This window comes from Ctenopharyngodon idella, chromosome 9, assembly GCF_019924925.1.
Source record: "Ctenopharyngodon idella isolate HZGC_01 chromosome 9, HZGC01, whole genome shotgun sequence".
Classification (NCBI taxonomy): domain Eukaryota; kingdom Metazoa; phylum Chordata; class Actinopteri; order Cypriniformes; family Xenocyprididae; genus Ctenopharyngodon; species Ctenopharyngodon idella.
The window spans coordinates 13222959-13236191 of NC_067228.1; the positions used below are offsets into that span (position 1 = coordinate 13222959).

The 13233-nt window shown below is 34.1% G+C and overlaps 2 protein-coding genes across 3 annotated transcripts; one reads left to right on the plus strand and one right to left on the minus strand.

Moving 5' to 3' along the window:
• Nucleotides 1-471: 471 nt before the first annotated feature.
• On the minus strand, nucleotides 472-3724 carry med4 (mediator complex subunit 4). Its single transcript, XM_051906434.1, has 7 exons — nucleotides 3569-3724; nucleotides 3214-3280; nucleotides 2716-2886; nucleotides 2194-2251; nucleotides 1566-1652; nucleotides 1289-1420; nucleotides 472-1147 (listed from the first exon to the last, which is right to left on the minus strand). The coding sequence occupies exons 1-7, from the start codon at nucleotides 3637-3639 to the stop codon at nucleotides 975-977; spliced, it is 759 nt and encodes a 252-aa protein (XP_051762394.1). The 5' UTR covers nucleotides 3640-3724; the 3' UTR covers nucleotides 472-974.
• A 522-nt stretch (nucleotides 3725-4246) lies between these two features.
• On the plus strand, nucleotides 4247-12957 carry itm2bb (integral membrane protein 2Bb). 2 transcript variants are annotated; one of them, XM_051906428.1, is made up of 7 exons: nucleotides 4247-4482; nucleotides 7677-7808; nucleotides 8226-8336; nucleotides 9644-9850; nucleotides 10828-10938; nucleotides 11493-11643; nucleotides 11883-12957. In XM_051906428.1, the coding sequence occupies exons 1-7, from the start codon at nucleotides 4408-4410 to the stop codon at nucleotides 11969-11971; spliced, it is 876 nt and encodes a 291-aa protein (XP_051762388.1). In that variant the 5' UTR covers nucleotides 4247-4407; the 3' UTR covers nucleotides 11972-12957. The 2 variants fall into 2 exon arrangements, with proteins under 2 accessions (XP_051762388.1, XP_051762389.1); XM_051906429.1 differs by lacking the exon at nucleotides 8226-8336.
• Nucleotides 12958-13233: the final 276 nt, after the last annotated feature.

The following is a 13233-nucleotide window of genomic DNA, read 5'->3' on the forward strand; positions in this document are numbered from 1 at the left end:
CTGAGATTGATGATAATTTGCATAATAAATAGACAATAAATAGACAATTTTGATTGATAGATTTTGAATGCTCAGTTACAATAGTACATTTTTTTATATATATATTAAGACATATGAGAAGGATTAAAGTAAATATAGATACCTAAGGCTGAAAAATGACCAGTTTCAATGGTGTCTGCATGTTACATGGTTCAGGCTGAAATTATATGTAGCTTTGAACAAACACTAATCATAATGTTAGAGGAATACTGTTTTGCTTGCTATATATATATATATATATATATATATATTTATTTATTTATTTATATTTATAGGAAGACTGGACTCAAAGGGTCATTTAAATCAGACATATTGCTATATTACCTTATCTCAGCTCCAGAGATAAAACAAAACAAAATATTTTAAAAAATGTACACTGTCCTTCTGTATACACAAAATTGTCAATGAAAAAAAAAAAAAATAAAACCATAATCTTTTAAAAAAAAAAAAGTTTTATTTACAGAGTCTGAAAGTTCAGAGATATTTACAATGCTATTTATATTCCAACTGTAAACCAAAAATTAACGCTTCACTAGATTACAAATTTGCAAAATGAGTGTCACGCTGAACACAATGAAAACAACGCACTGGTGACATTTGAGGCCAGTGGAATGAAATTATGCAAACAAATGATGACTGTAGGCATCTGGAGTATGAAAAAACAAGCAAATTGGTAAAACATATCCAGCTGTATGAGGCTTTGCTGAAGAGAGGACCTGTGTAGGTTCGGTCCCCTTCAAGGCATTTTATGTTGCCATCCGGATCTCCACAATCACAGAGACAAGATAAACTGATGCAGACAACATACTCTCCTTTCAGGCTGTTCAGGTGGACAAACTCAAGTTACTGTGGACATATCTCTCACACACACACACACACACACACACACACACACACACACACACACACACACACACACACACACACACACACACTCAGTCTGAGTCACTGCTGCTGCTGGAGGAATCTGTTGACATGGCCTCAACATCATCTTCATTTTCTTTGTTATGACCAGGTGGCTCCAGGCCAAAATCGTTGCCATGGTGAGGAGGCAGAATCCCCATGGAAACATCAGTGGACTGCCAAGGATACTGTGGGGTTAGTACATCTAAAAGCAAAAAGAGAAATATATATTAGCAAAAAAAATTACATAATTACACACATATTATTTGTATGATAAAGACAACCTAGAAGAGAAAAAAAAACATGGACAGATGAATCAAACATCTGAACAGAAGAGTGAACCTGCCTGGTAACCTCCCAGCAGCCAATGCGTCTCCAGGCAGGTGTCCGTTCACTCCATTGGTGGACATGTTGCTCATATTTCCCAACATTCCACTGCGCATCTCCAGATCAGTAGGATACGGCCTGCGAGGGTCACCTACACACACACACGCACATCATATGAGCTTGCAAATACAATCAAACATAAGCCAAGTCAGTGGAAAATGTAAATCAAGTGAAATAGGAATGATATGAAAGACAATAATGAAAGAACATGATGCAGAAGGAACTAGTTTGTTTACCTGGAAGCCAGTTCAGAGGAGCACACACTGCATTACTGGCACTGATCCTGTGAGCGTACTTGATGATCTCCTCTGAAGAGATACTCCCTAGTTAAAACAAACAGAACAACCAAAATGAAGAAACATTGAGAAAATTTGATTTTAGACTAAAACAGTAAATATTTGATACTGTGGTATATCAAGTAAAACATCTCAGTGTTATGACTTTATCAATTCTACTGATAAATACAGCATATTCTGGAATATAAGTCACATTTTTTATCATCTAATGTTTATATTCTAATGTTATTTCCTAAACGTCAGTAGTGTCAGTTTCGCTTTAAATAAATTTGTTTAGGCTTGCCGTTTATAACAAATGTTGCGTATAATGAATACCACTATAATTTATTTATAATCTTTTTCATTCCTGTTCTCTTCTAAATACCATCAAATTGAAAGGGTTTTTTGTGGAGTGAGAGGAACTAAAATACATGTTTATGTATTTTGTATGTTTGTAAAAGTTTTGTTTTATTATCACTTTGTGTAATAAAATGGGATTTATACACCGATGTGACTTATCTGTGTTTTTTTTTTTTCTCTCAGAAATGCAGTTTTAACCAAGTGCAACTTTTGTGTAACAAAACAATACCTTTTCTGGCCTTTTCAATAGACTTCAGTTTCTCTTTGGCTTGATAGACAGCAGTGGCCTGATGATGAATTAAAAAAAAAATCATTTCCAGTTTAACAAAGAATGTGAGTTTAATCAAAATGCAATTTTATTGTTCTTTGTCATTTTTGTAATTTCAAATGACCAAAGATTTTTCTAAAAGTACCTCAAATCAAGTGCACAACAACACAGAAAGCAGTGTTCAGTGCTGGAAATTAAAATGTTATTTCTGCAAACAGCCATAAAAAAAGAAATAATAAAAAGTATATATATATATTATTAAGTTGGCTTGAGAAAGCCAACTTACTGAAATGCTATTTAAACTTATTATTATTATTATTATTATTATTAATACAACCACCAAACTCAGACTAGTTAATATTACAATGCAAACCTAAATTATTGTTTTAAATGTTCATGAAGTGATAAAGTATTTTGGTTTGCAGAGTGCTGAAACAATTGAATGTTACTGAAAAGAAATGTGCATTGACTCATGTCAGTCACCAGTATATGCTCAGCCTCTTTGAGTTGTTTCTGGAGCTGCTGGATATCACTGTCTCTCTTCTCAACTTCCTTCTCCAGCATCTGCATCTCCTGGTGAACTCTGCCCTGCTCCATCGCCGTCTGCATGAGCTCCTGGAACTCTTTATCTCTCTGCACTAACAGCTCCAGTATCTGTTCACAGAATCATCAGCATACAGTCACTGCGTGCACTTCACCTAATAGTTATCTAATAGTCAAGCAAGCATAATAGTAATTCATCAATTTAATACTGACTCTAATTATATAGCTTGGCGGTGGTCGAGGAGATTCCCACTTCCATATGTAAAGCGCTATATAAATGTAAGGAATTATGTACAGTATGTAATTGCATGACTTTTCAGGATCACAGGATCAAATTTAAAGCCTCTAAGTATCAGTGAATTTACTTCTTGAGATTTCAGTGTTGTCTCTGTCTGTGTGTGTGTGTGTGTGTGTGTGTGTGTAAACAGTGTCTCTCACCTGTGTGTCCTCTCCAGGCTGGGGCAGTTTCTGTGTCCTGGCCAGTGCTAGCATCTCTATCAGCTCTCTGCAACAGAAACAAGAAAGTAAAAGAACGAAAGAGGAGCTGTGTGTGTACAGTAGTAGTGTATAATTAGTTTATTATTAGGAGTGAAAACAGTAGATTCAACTGGACAAGACACTATGACTTTATTTATTCAATTATTAACTAATTCAGCAACTATTAGCCGAAATCAATGGAAATCTCATGAATGAACTAGCAGTTTATTATCATTCTGCTGTGTACCAGCTAAAAAAACAACAACACACAAATGGTTATTCTTCACCTAAATGTGGAAAATATATAAAGACAAACCTGGATAAAACTTCAATATCATCCAGAGTGGATAAAAGCTTTTCCTTCGTGGGCTTCTCCGCCGCCGCCATGACTGTTTCTCCTCACTTGCGCATGCGTGAGAAATGAAACGCAATAGCATGTGTCAGACAGTGACGCCTGTTGGCAGAAGGACCAAAATATACAAACCGTCGTCGTCAATAAAATATTATCTGTAAAGTTCACATAAACAGTTCTTGTAAAACTGTGGGGTAATAGAGTAAACGACGAATAACATCTAAACCTGGTTACAAGTATGATGGCTATAGCTCTAATTTATAGACGGCGTTGTTATTTGGTACTTGTTACGTTTCTCATCGCTGGTGAAGATTAGCCAACCACATTCGTTTTGATAGCTCGATGAGAATTTTGAATATTTACATAGATATTATTATTATTATTATTATTATTATTATTCAGTTGTATCCTATATTGGTTCTCAACCTTTTTGATAAGGCCTCACACTGTCCACAACAATATTCGAAGCCCCCCTCCTCCACTTTTTAATTTATAATTAAAAAGAAAGTAACTAAAATAATTTTAAATAAAATTTGGAAAAGTTGTTGTTACTACAATTACTGCATTATCTATTCCACTTTTAAAGTAACTAAAAGTACTAGTAATCTTATAGCAATTATTTGTGTCTCATTTCCAGGTGTTCTAGTAGTTGTCACTAGAGGCAGTGAGAGCCTCTGTTGTGATCTGTCATGTGCGTCACACACAAACATTGCTGCTGATCAGGAAACTAAACGCTTTCATTTTGCACCGTCTCACTTTTCTTTTGCTCTCACGGAAACAACTACTTAAAAAGACTTTTCAGTATGGTTAAAGTATCTTTTAACAAGGCTCTCGCCCTAAAGGATCCAAAGAAGGAAACTCTCATTCCGGATGTACAGGTACTGTAGTTATCTTCTTTATTAACAAATCTATTGAATTGCGTAACCGCATTTTAGGAATATTACGTCCAATATGTCTTAATTAATCATTTTAATCGAAAAGTCTAGTTATGTGTGCACGTTCTTCTTATATTAACTTGAGAAAAGTATATTGAGTATCTCAAATGCAGAAGTAAATGTGTGTTTCTTTGTTAAAGTTTGTTCAACAGACTTTGATCAGTTAAGTGAAAGTGTCATAAAATGGCTGACGGCCCAAAGCGTGTCAAAGACGAAAGAAGTATAATCAAACCCTGGCAAAAATAACTGCAGTAGTATAATATATATATATATATATATATATATATATATATATATATATATATTTCTTTGAATAATATAATATTAAATTTTAACCTTTGGGAAAGTACACAAGCCCCAATGTGACGTTTTTTTTTCCCTCGTTCTCTCAATTACCACTTTTTGGACTGTAATGCTGATAGAAACCCCCAAAGTCTTTGTCAGCTCTTCATTGTTTATTTTAAAACTTTAGAAATACTTTTGACAAACATGATCTTTTAAAGAAATAGAAAGTAAAGTCAGGTACAAGGGGGGTTATTTGAAGTCTTCTTTGTGTGTACTGTAAGGGCCAAATATCTGAAAATGTCCTCACAAATACAAACTATTTAAAATTGATTTATTTGGACTGGCCGCTAAAATAAAATTATCCAATCAAGGATGGACTATGGACCAGTGCGCCAGGGTGCCTCAAAATGAGAACACCCAGAAAAAAACAAAAACAAACATTAAATGTAAAATTGAGATGGATAAACAGCAGGTGCGTTTCATTTGACAATAAGTACCCTGTGAAGTGGACTTCACATGTTATTCTGCCATCTAAAGTGAGATTACAATCTGAAGGGAGTGAACATGTTCAGTTCCAAAGCACTGTGAATAGCACAGGATAACACTTAACAGGAAGTGGAGAGGGAAATTTACCCAAAATAAACATGACTACAGACATTTATCACTTAGTTTAGTGCTTTCAAATATAATAATTTATTTTAATTAAATTAATATTAACTTAATATTTATATAAATAACCATGGATGTGATAAATATACACTTGTATATAAAATGAAAGTATGGTAATTTATATTATATTTATTTACAGAAGTAGACTCTAAAAAATAAAGGTTCCAAAAGGGGATTTTCGCAGTCTTGCCATAGAAGAACCATGAACAGTTCTCAAAAGATCTTTTTTTAGTGTGAAGAACATTTAATAATCTAAAGAAGAATCTATTGCAATGGTTCAATGAATGTTAAAGGTTCTTCATGGAATTGTTAATGCCAATAAAGAACCTTTATTTTTGTCATCATCAAATATATGCAACACTCAAGTGTCGAATTCAGATAAAGGGATCATTTTCGTAACCAGAAATATTTCTTGTATTTGCGATTAGAGAGAAGGAAAGAATATGTGTATTGATATCACTATTTAATGAATTGGTATTGACACTGAAAATCATCTTCAACTGTCTCTGTTGTGGTAGCCCAAGACTTTTTTGTTTTGTTTTGTGTGGAAGCAGTAAACATGGTTGAATTTCTCCAAATGTAATTCTTCCAGACATAGTTTAGCAGTGTTTTTCACAGCACACATACATTCCTTACACACAAAAAGTGTAAGGAAATACCTTACACTTGATACCAGGAGACTTTTCATGGGTTGTGAAAGACAGACGTGTTGAGGCATGTTTAATGTGTGCACTCTCAAACATGTTTATGATAATTAGTATATTGCATAAGGAGTCAGAGCTGCAAGCCAAAAATACAAAAGAAGAACCCAAAGTGCAAAATACAAGCATTTAATATAGAACAATTTGATTTGATTTCACTCTAGAATCAGGAAATATCTGAAGCCAAAGTTTCTAGAAGCTTTAAAAAGACTCTAAATCCTGGTCAAGGTCATCCAGCATCCTCCTCTATGTACTCAATAAAGAGTCTGTGTGGTTATGTCAATGAGAGAATGTGTAAAAAGTCTAAAAACTGGTTTTACTTTTCCACTACAAGATATTGAATGAGGATAAACTATTTGGATTACATGAGTAGAGCACAATGAAACGATTCATTGGTGCAGTATCTCACTCCTGCATTATACAACATGTTGTCTGTGTCTCTCTTTTCTTGTTTTGTCACTTGTATTCCTCCTCTGCTATTCAAATAGAAACTTAGAACGATTATACTTTCTCTTTTGATTTACGTGTGAGCTTTTTTCTGCAGCTATTGTTTGAGCGAGGAAGCGTTGTATAGATTAAATGTTGCTGATTATTCCACTTTGTGACTTTGCAGAAGTTGACACCAAACTGTTTTAACACATTTAAACCAATACAGAAACAGAGTGATTCCCCCTTCTTTTTTTGTTCTGTTTTTCTCAGAACTATCATTAGTCATCATTTCTGTTTAGTCGGCTCTACATAGACTTTTTAGGGTTCATTTGCTGTGTTTCTCAAGGCAGATGATATCTGCTGTCTGGACTGAAGGTTTAGGGTACAGGTCAGGCTGGGGAAGGTCAAGCCCTGTTCTGACTTGTTGCCTTTTGCTCTGTACAGTACATAGTGCTTAAACTCAAGGATACTTTTAAACAAGGAAAATGAACCTCCAGCGAAATAATATTCATATTTTGTCCTTTAGATCTTTGAAAATCACTCTTTGTAACTTGACAAACCGCTATTATCCTTTTCTTTTGGTTTAAGCTTGGTTTATTATGCTTACAAAGGCTGCATTTATTTGATTGTGTAATATTTGTGAAATATTATTAATACAATTTAAAATAACTGTTTTCTATTGTAATATATTTTAAAATGTAATATATTCCTGTGATATCAAAGCTGAATTTTCAGTAGCCGTTACTCCAGTCTTAAATGTCACATGATCCATCAGAAATCATTCTAATATGCTGATTTGGTGCTAAGAAATGTCAAATTTCTTGCTGGTTGATATTTGTGAAAACTGTGATTAAATTTTTTTCAGGATTCTTTCGTAACATTATAAATGTCTTGACTGTCACTTCTGATCAATTTAATACATTATTGCTGAATAAAAGTATTAATTTCTAAAAGAAAAAAAAGGGGGGGAGTTTTGAATGGTAGTGTCTGTGTATCTACAGTTATTACATGTTGTAAATGTAATAATGTAACCTGTATGATTTTGTCCTGTAGGATCCTGAGGCAGCGGTGTCGGTGCGTCAGCGCTCTAAGGTGTGGTGCTGGTGCTTCTGTCTGGGATTGGCTCTCGTGCTCTCTGGCGTAGTGGTGGCAGGAGCCTACCTGTATAGGTACTATATGTTACAGGTGAGATAATTGATGTAACCATGGTGATATCAAAAACATAGCCTAACATCCTGTATCTTGCGTCACTGTTTACCTTCATTTTGATTAGTTTCTACACCTATATCATAATCAGTCTAAGCCTGTTTCTTGAAGCAATTCTCAATCATGAATAAAAGTATGCAAGATACAACCCAGACTTCATAGCAGTGAGAATAAACATGTTTGTGCAACAATGCAAGCCGCCCATTTTACATTTCATGTTGTTCTTCTAAGAAACATGTCACTAATATTAACTCAGGAAAAGACATGACTTCATGAAATCATCACATCTTGAGAGAAAGTCACATGTTTTCTTCCAAAACAAGGCAGGATGGTTCAGACAGCAGGACATGTTCCTGTAAGCTCATTCTGTATCAAGCTTTGCTGTTTTTCCCTAAGAAACCTGATAATGTGAGCTTTTTCGAAGACGATGAGGTGGAGCTCATCAGACTACCGGTGCCTGAGTTCAGAGACAGTGATCCAGCTGGCATCCTGCATGACTACAACATGGTGCAAACATACACACACACAGTGTTCAGCCATAACCACCACAGACATATCATCAGTAGCGTTAATTTCATCTGCTATTTTTTTATTTAGTCTTAGTTTTAATCCTGTATCAAATGTACTTTTTTTTAATCATATTTAGTCAACCTTATCATGTTTTTGTTTAGTCAAGGTTTAGTTGATTAAACGTCTGGGATTTTTTTAGTCTAGTTTTAGTCAATGAAAACTTTCAACAAAACTTTCAACTTTCAAACAAACTTTCATCATGCTGCATAATGGTTAATTTGATAATCACAATTATTTTGCCTAAAATTATAATCGCAACGATTGTTGTCATTTGAGAAATATATTTTTTGTAACAATTCATTTTCACTTTCACCTATAAGCACCAATCAAGAGAATGTCAACTCATACGCATAGTTTATTTTACCTCTAAATCTAGTTTCCTAATTTATCATAGGCTATCATATAAATTAACACACTCACTACATTATGAAAACTGGTAAAAGAAGAACATTTTTCAAAATCTAAAACAGCAAAATCACTAATAGTAATTTCAATCATTCCAAATTACATAACAACAACAACAAAAAAAACAGAGATCCATGTTTGAATTTATTACAGTTTATCACTGAGAAGGTTTGATGGCAGATTTAGTCACAGTAAACGCAAATGGCTCATGAAGGAACACAGACACTTTCATTTGAGCAGAATATCTCAAATGGTGGTCGCTAAACTTCAGCTTATTTGTCTGTGTTATCAGATTATCGACAGCACTTGCACAGTGTAGCGAGGGCGTGTGCGTATGGTTGTCAGATTGCAAAGATTAAGTAAAACACCGGGAAGAAAATGTACCCTTTTAAGAGAAAAGCTCTGATTGGGGGATTTAAACACTTGACATCTGACAACTGCAAGTATGAATGCTTGTAGACGCTTGTTAAAAACAATCAGTAATATTTTGTCTTCTCTTTTTATTAGACAAAAAAAAAAATTGGTAAAACATAAACTTCATTTTACTCTTATCTTTTTCTCATCGATGAAATAGCTTGTTGTTAGTCTCATTTATCATTTAATGACGTTGGTCTCGTCTCGCCATAATCTCATCTTAGTCAGAAAAAAGTTAGTCGACAAACATTTCTCATAGTTTTTATTAACAAAATGAACAATGTTATTTCCTCCAGGATTTTGTGATCTTGTGACCAATCGCCATTATTTGTGGCAGGGAAGAGTATACCAAACAATTCTTTGAAATGTTAATGCAGACCTAAACATGCTTGTGTTCATGCTATATATGTGTTTCTAACCCACAGGATGACGAGGTGTTTGTCTGTGGGATGAAGTACTTTGAGGAAGACTATGAGTTCAATGAGGAGGTGGAGGTGGAGGTGGGAACACCGCTGAGGCTGATTGAAGAGAATGTGATCTTTTATGAAGACGATGAGGTGGAGCTCATCAAAGTACCAGTGCCTGAGTTCAAGGACAGTGATCCAGCTGGCATCCTGCATGACTTCAACATGGTGCAGAAATACACACACACAGTGTTCAGCCATAACCACCACAGACATATCATCAGTTCCTTCAGTGAATTAATGCAAACATTTGTAGCAACTTGCATTTTCGTATTTTTCCTTTCTTTTTTCTTTTTTTTTTTTTTTTTTGCAAAAAACTGTTATTATATATATTATCCCCAGACCACAGAAACTGTTTTTGGAAAAGTTTGGATCTGTAAGATTTTTTTTTTTTTTTTTTTTTAAGAAATTATTAATTTTAATCAGAAAGGATGAACTAAATTTATTAAACGTGACAGTAAAGACAATGTCACAAAAGACTTCTATTTAAAATTTTGAACATTCTATTCATCTATTCATCAATCCTGGGAAACAAATGTATCAATGTTTCCATAAAAATATTAAGCAACAAAACTGTTTTCAACATTGATAATTATAAGAAATGTTTCTTGAGCACCATATCAGCATATTAGACTAATTTCTGAAGGGTCATGTGACACTGAAGACTGGAGTAATGATGCTGAAAATTTTGCTTTGCCATCACAGGAATATATAACATATTAAAACAATATATTCAAATAAAAAACAGTCATTTTAAATTGTAATAGTATTTCGTAATATTACTGTTTTTACTGTATTTTGATCAAATAAATGCACAAAAAAATCTTACAGACCCCAAACTTTTTAACATTAGTGTAAATGTACACTTACTGTAATCTTACAAATACTACTTACATAAATACATAAGGATTGTTGTTGGGTTTTCAATGCTAAACAACTTAAAAATGCTGCAAAAGAAGAGAGTCTGACATATTTAGATTATTGGACAATTAATATGGATTTTTCAGTGACCACTTCTTATATTTTTACTTTTGGTCCCCATCAATCTTGAATATTTGGTTACATCTTATACTAAAATAATGTTGTCAATCTTAAGTGCATCTATCTGGTTCCATGTGAGTAAATCTGTCATTCTGTGCTGTCAGAGGCTGACTGCTTATCTCGACCTGACTCTGAACAAATGCTACATCATCGCCCTGAACACCTCTGTCGTCATGCCACCCCGAGATTTCCATGAGTTCCTGGTCAACATCAAGGTAAACAAGGAGATGCTGTGAATTTATTTTTGATGAAATCCGAGTTTTTTTTTTTCATTACCCATAGAAAGCAATGGAATTACCACATTCAAGGTCCATAAAGTAGTTAAGACATTGTTAAAATAGTCAACGTGACTACAATGGTTCAACCTTAATGTTATGAAGCGACGAGAATACTTTTGGTGCGCAAAAACAAAACAAAAATAACGACTTTATTCAACAATTTCTTCTCTCCCGTCATTCTTCTACGCTGTTTACATTCAGCGCTTCCAGGTTCTATGTCAGAACGGCGGCTCAGTATTGCAATGTAAATAGCTGCTTTGTTTATCTACAGTCCGGTTTCCCTTTTTGAATGATGAAAATAGACTGATATAGGCAGTTATTTCCATACACGCAGGCGCAGAATGCACATGCTATTTGACAGTAGTACTTTTTTGTGTTCGAGTGCAGCTTTTTGGCCAACGAGAGGTGACAACACAGTCAGCTTTCGTCGCCCCTAGTTCTTTGATGTCAACCCAGGCTTTAGATTTACGTTTTCTGTGTGTTTTTTGCAGGCAGGAATGTATCTTCCTCAGTCGTATCTGGTGCATGAAGAGATGATGGTGACAGAGAAGCTGGACAGCACCAGTGACCTGGGCTATTACATCAATAACCTGTGCAATGACAAAGACACGTACAGACTGCAGCGCAGAGAAACCATACTGGGTAAGTGCACACAAACAAACCCTTTGATAACACTGTGTTTACAGTAAACAGTGATTACGTCTTTCCATAAACTTCTCAAGTTTTAAGCACAAATACAGTATTTCCTCTTATGTTCACTGCATAAATAAGTGCATTTGCTTACCGTAAACCACATACATGTAAGATAAAGTGTTTGAGGTTTTACATCATAGCTGTTGCATACTTTCAAACGTCTGAAAGCTGAATGTGCTTCACTGCAGGTATGCAGAAGCGTGAGGCCCTGAACTGCCACAAGATCCGCCATTTTGAAAACAAGTTTGTGGTGGAGACTTTGATCTGCGAGCCATGAAGAACAAGCATTACACATGGGTGTCTCTGACACAGCAGCAGATCTTTTGCTTTTCTTTTGTTTTTCAGCTTTTCAGAGGCCTTCTTATCTAAAATGTGAAATTGTCTTTTCTGCACAGTTTTTTTTTTATTATTTTTGTGTCTTTGCTACTTTTTATTAAGTCTATTAATCAGAAAATAGCATATGTGCACAAGAACAAAAAGGGATTAACAATATCGAATTTAAGCTTATATAGAAATCTGATCAGCATTTAGAAAGTAATTTAATAATTAATCATTTTTTTCTTTCGAGTTTGTTGAAAAAGTTTGAGGATTTGTTTTTTTGTATCTTTAAATACAAAAGTGTTTCTGTTGTTTTTTACATTTGCAACATCTACTGTATTTAACCTTGATGCTGTTCAAAGGCTTCAGTAAATTAGTGCATAATCAGAATCACTATGTTGCAGTGCTAAATGCATACCACTGGATTTACAGACCAGGCTTAATCCTAGTCCCAGACCAAAATGCATGTTTGAGCTGTTTTAACTGAATGCAACTTGCACTGACATATCTTAAAATGCCAAGATGCACAGCAGTAATTTTTCTTTCTTTTCTAAGGCATGTTTATAAAAGCTACTTAAATCTTCTAATTGAACTAAGGCCTAATCCTGGCTTAATCTAAGCCCGGTTTATGAAACCAGGCCATAACATCACAATTTGAGGTATTCTTAAAGTTGCACTTTATTTGAACTATAAATGCTTTTTTTTTTAAATGGGATCAATAACAATACATACAGAACACTTTCAGTCAAATATGTGAATATAGAACTTATAAATGTCTAAATTTAATTACCACAAATGTTCCAATTTGAAATTATTTTTTGTTCTTTACTAATTTGTATATAAGCTATCATTTAATAAGATCATAAACTTTACACTTTTCTGTCTTCAGTTATAAGCTTATGAACTCTATCTAAGAAACAATAAATAAACAAAAATCTTACAAAATGGTTGTCTTGTTTATTTTAAGTTTAAAAAAATGTATGTGTGTTATATTAATAAATGAAAATGAATATTTTTATTCAGTAACAACATATTAAATTGTTCAAAAGTGTATTTAAAGACATTTATGTTCGAAGATGATCCTGGCTCCTCAGACATTCATTGTTTTCCCGGTAACAGACATTGTATATGGTCATTAGTTGAAGGTGATACTTGATCTGATCCCAGCTTAATATGCAGAGACAACTATAAGCAAGCAATAAGTAGGTTCATTTCCCTTGA

Bases quoted from the DNA above. Each gene is read 5' to 3' on its own strand.
- itm2bb (XM_051906428.1), top strand. From the start codon at position 4,408: ATGGTTAAAGTATCTTTTAACAAGGCTCTCGCCCTAAAGGATCCAAAG. The intron at 4,483-7,676 runs GTACTGTAGTTA...TTTGTCCTGTAG, and splicing joins CTCTCATTCCGGATGTACAG to GATCCTGAGGCAGCGGTGTC. The intron at 10,939-11,492 runs GTAAACAAGGAG...TGTTTTTTGCAG, and splicing joins AGTTCCTGGTCAACATCAAG to GCAGGAATGTATCTTCCTCA.
- med4 (XM_051906434.1), bottom strand. From the start codon at position 3,639: ATGGCGGCGGCGGAGAAGCCCACGAAGGAAAAGCTTTTATCCACTCTG. The intron at 2,252-2,715 runs GTGACTGACATG...ATTCATCATCAG, and splicing joins AAGAGGCTGAGCATATACTG to GCCACTGCTGTCTATCAAGC. The intron at 1,653-2,193 runs GTATTGTTTTGT...TGTTTTAACTAG, and splicing joins TATTGAAAAGGCCAGAAAAG to GGAGTATCTCTTCAGAGGAG.